Source organism: Neopelma chrysocephalum, unplaced genomic scaffold, assembly GCF_003984885.1.
Source record: "Neopelma chrysocephalum unplaced genomic scaffold, ASM398488v2 Primary Assembly neopelma1_122, whole genome shotgun sequence".
Classification (NCBI taxonomy): domain Eukaryota; kingdom Metazoa; phylum Chordata; class Aves; order Passeriformes; family Pipridae; genus Neopelma; species Neopelma chrysocephalum.
The window spans coordinates 991,466-993,533 of NW_020897784.1; the positions used below are offsets into that span (position 1 = coordinate 991,466).

At 43.7% G+C, this 2,068-nt stretch overlaps 1 protein-coding gene across 2 annotated transcripts in view; it reads left to right on the top strand.

Moving 5' to 3' along the window:
* LZTR1 (leucine zipper like transcription regulator 1) overlaps window positions 1–2,068 on the top strand; it is a 35,193-nt gene that overhangs the window by 6,657 nt on the left and 26,468 nt on the right. For both annotated transcript variants that reach the window (XM_027697723.1, XM_027697724.1), the window contains exon 9: window positions 405–606. In XM_027697723.1, coding sequence (XP_027553524.1) covers window positions 405–606 — 202 coding nt within the window. The remainder of the gene's footprint in view (window positions 1–404; window positions 607–2,068) is intronic.

Genomic DNA, 2,068 nt, shown 5'->3' on the forward strand with positions numbered 1-2,068 from the left:
GGTTCACGTGAACACATTGGGGTTCACGTGAACACATTGGGGTTCACATGAACTCGTTGAGCAGCTGGGGTTCACATGAACACATTGGGGTTCACATGAACACATAGGGATTCACATTAACACATTGGGGTTCACATGAACTCATTGAACAGCTGGGGTTCACATTAACACATTGGGGTTCCCATTAACACATTGGGGTTCACATAAACTGCGTTGGCTTTGTCATGTTCTTGGAAGTTCAGCGAGACAGAGCTGGTGCAGATCTCAGCAATCTGCGGTGCGTCGCCTGTTCTCATGCGGGTTCAGTGAGTGCTCTAACAGAGCTCCTCTGTGCTTATGGTCTGAGAGTTAGAAAATTTAAAAGAGTTGTAAAAAAATACCCTGTTTCCTGTTGACTGTCCCAGCTGGACACGGATTCCCACTGAGCACCTGCTCCGGGGGTCTCCCCCCCCTCCCCAGCGGCGATACGGGCACACGATGGTGGCGTTCGACCGGCACCTCTACGTGTTTGGGGGGGCTGCAGACAACACGCTGCCCAACGAGCTCCACTGCTACGACGTGGACTCCCAGACCTGGGAGGTCATCCAGCCCAGCCCAGACAGTGAGGTAAAAACCTTCCTTTTTATGTGTTTTCTTTTTATGCTTTGTCTTTTTTGACTCATTTCTGCTCTGGACGTTTTTTTTGACAAGGACGTTGACTTCTCGCTAAATAGTAACAACTTCTTCCCACAGATGGTTAATCAGCTCAAATATTGTGGGCAACAGTCCTTAAAAATTAGTCAGTGTTGACACATTTAAAACTTTGCTTTGCACTGTTTAAAGAAATACCATGAAACACTTGTAATTTGAGCTATGAGTCAGTCATTATTTGGGAAAATTTTATTATGAATTTGCTGCATACCAGTGGTTCTGTAATTGGCTGTGTGATGCTCTTGAAGCAGAATTCAAAGCTAGACAAAGTTTAATTGTGTCACTGTAATAATGCCCATGTGCGTAAAATCTTATAAATTCTGATTACACAGAATAGCATTTCCCTTCTAGGTCAAGTGTAAAGTGTTTGCTTATAAAGGTGTGGCTGGAAAATAGTAATAGGGCTCAGAAAGGACTTTTTTGAACATAATTGCATTAATAAGAGATATAAATTTTAAAATGTCAGTTTTTTACATGGACATCAAAAGGCTGTAGACCACCAAGGGCCAAGGCAACACCCCAAATGAGAAAAAATTAAAAAAAAGTCAGATGACAAACATGTTAATATGTTTCTTTTGGGCTACTCATTCCAAGGCAGTGATTTTGTGATAAAATGCCAATTTTTTTCTCATAGCGCACCTACAGATCCTGTGTGGGATCAGCTGGTATTCCAGGTGGAAGTGGTGAGGGCTTGCCTGGCTTCAGTGCATGTTTCAGTGCACGTTTCAGTAAATGTGGTTCCAGTGGCCTCTGATCGTTTCATCCCAGACTGCACAAGCAGTTGATTCCCTGGAGCCCGTACCCAAGTGTGAGATTCCTGGCTTTGGAATGGAGGCATTCGCTGCCTTTGTTCATTTGAACAGATTTTACCTTAAGCCACATTAAAACACCGCAGCTGATGTCACAGCGGGTTGGGATTGTCCAGCTGCTGTGCAGGAGATGCTGCGTGTGTGCTGTACATGGGAACTGCAGAGACTGAGAGCTGAGCATTGCAGGAATTGGTCAAGTGCAGAGTTCCTAATTTAACCAGTATTGGTGTGACAGTGCTCACCTCGAGTGCTGTGCTCTGTGTGTGGTGTGTTTTAGTGTGTTTGGTGTGTTTTAGTGTGTTTTAGTGTGTTTGGTGTGTTTTAGTGTGTTTGGTGTGTGTGTGGTGTGTTTTAGTGTGTTTTAGTGTGTTTTAGTGTGTTTGGTGTCTTTGGTGTGTTTGGTGTGTTTTAGTGTGTTTGATGTGTTTGGTGTGTTTTGTGTGTTTGGTGTGTGTGGTGTGGTTTGGTGTGTTTTAGTGTGTTTTGGTGTGTTTGGTGTGTTTTAGTGTGTTTGGTGTGTTTTAGTGTGTTTGATGTGTTTGGTGTGTTTGGTGTGTTTTAGTGTGTTT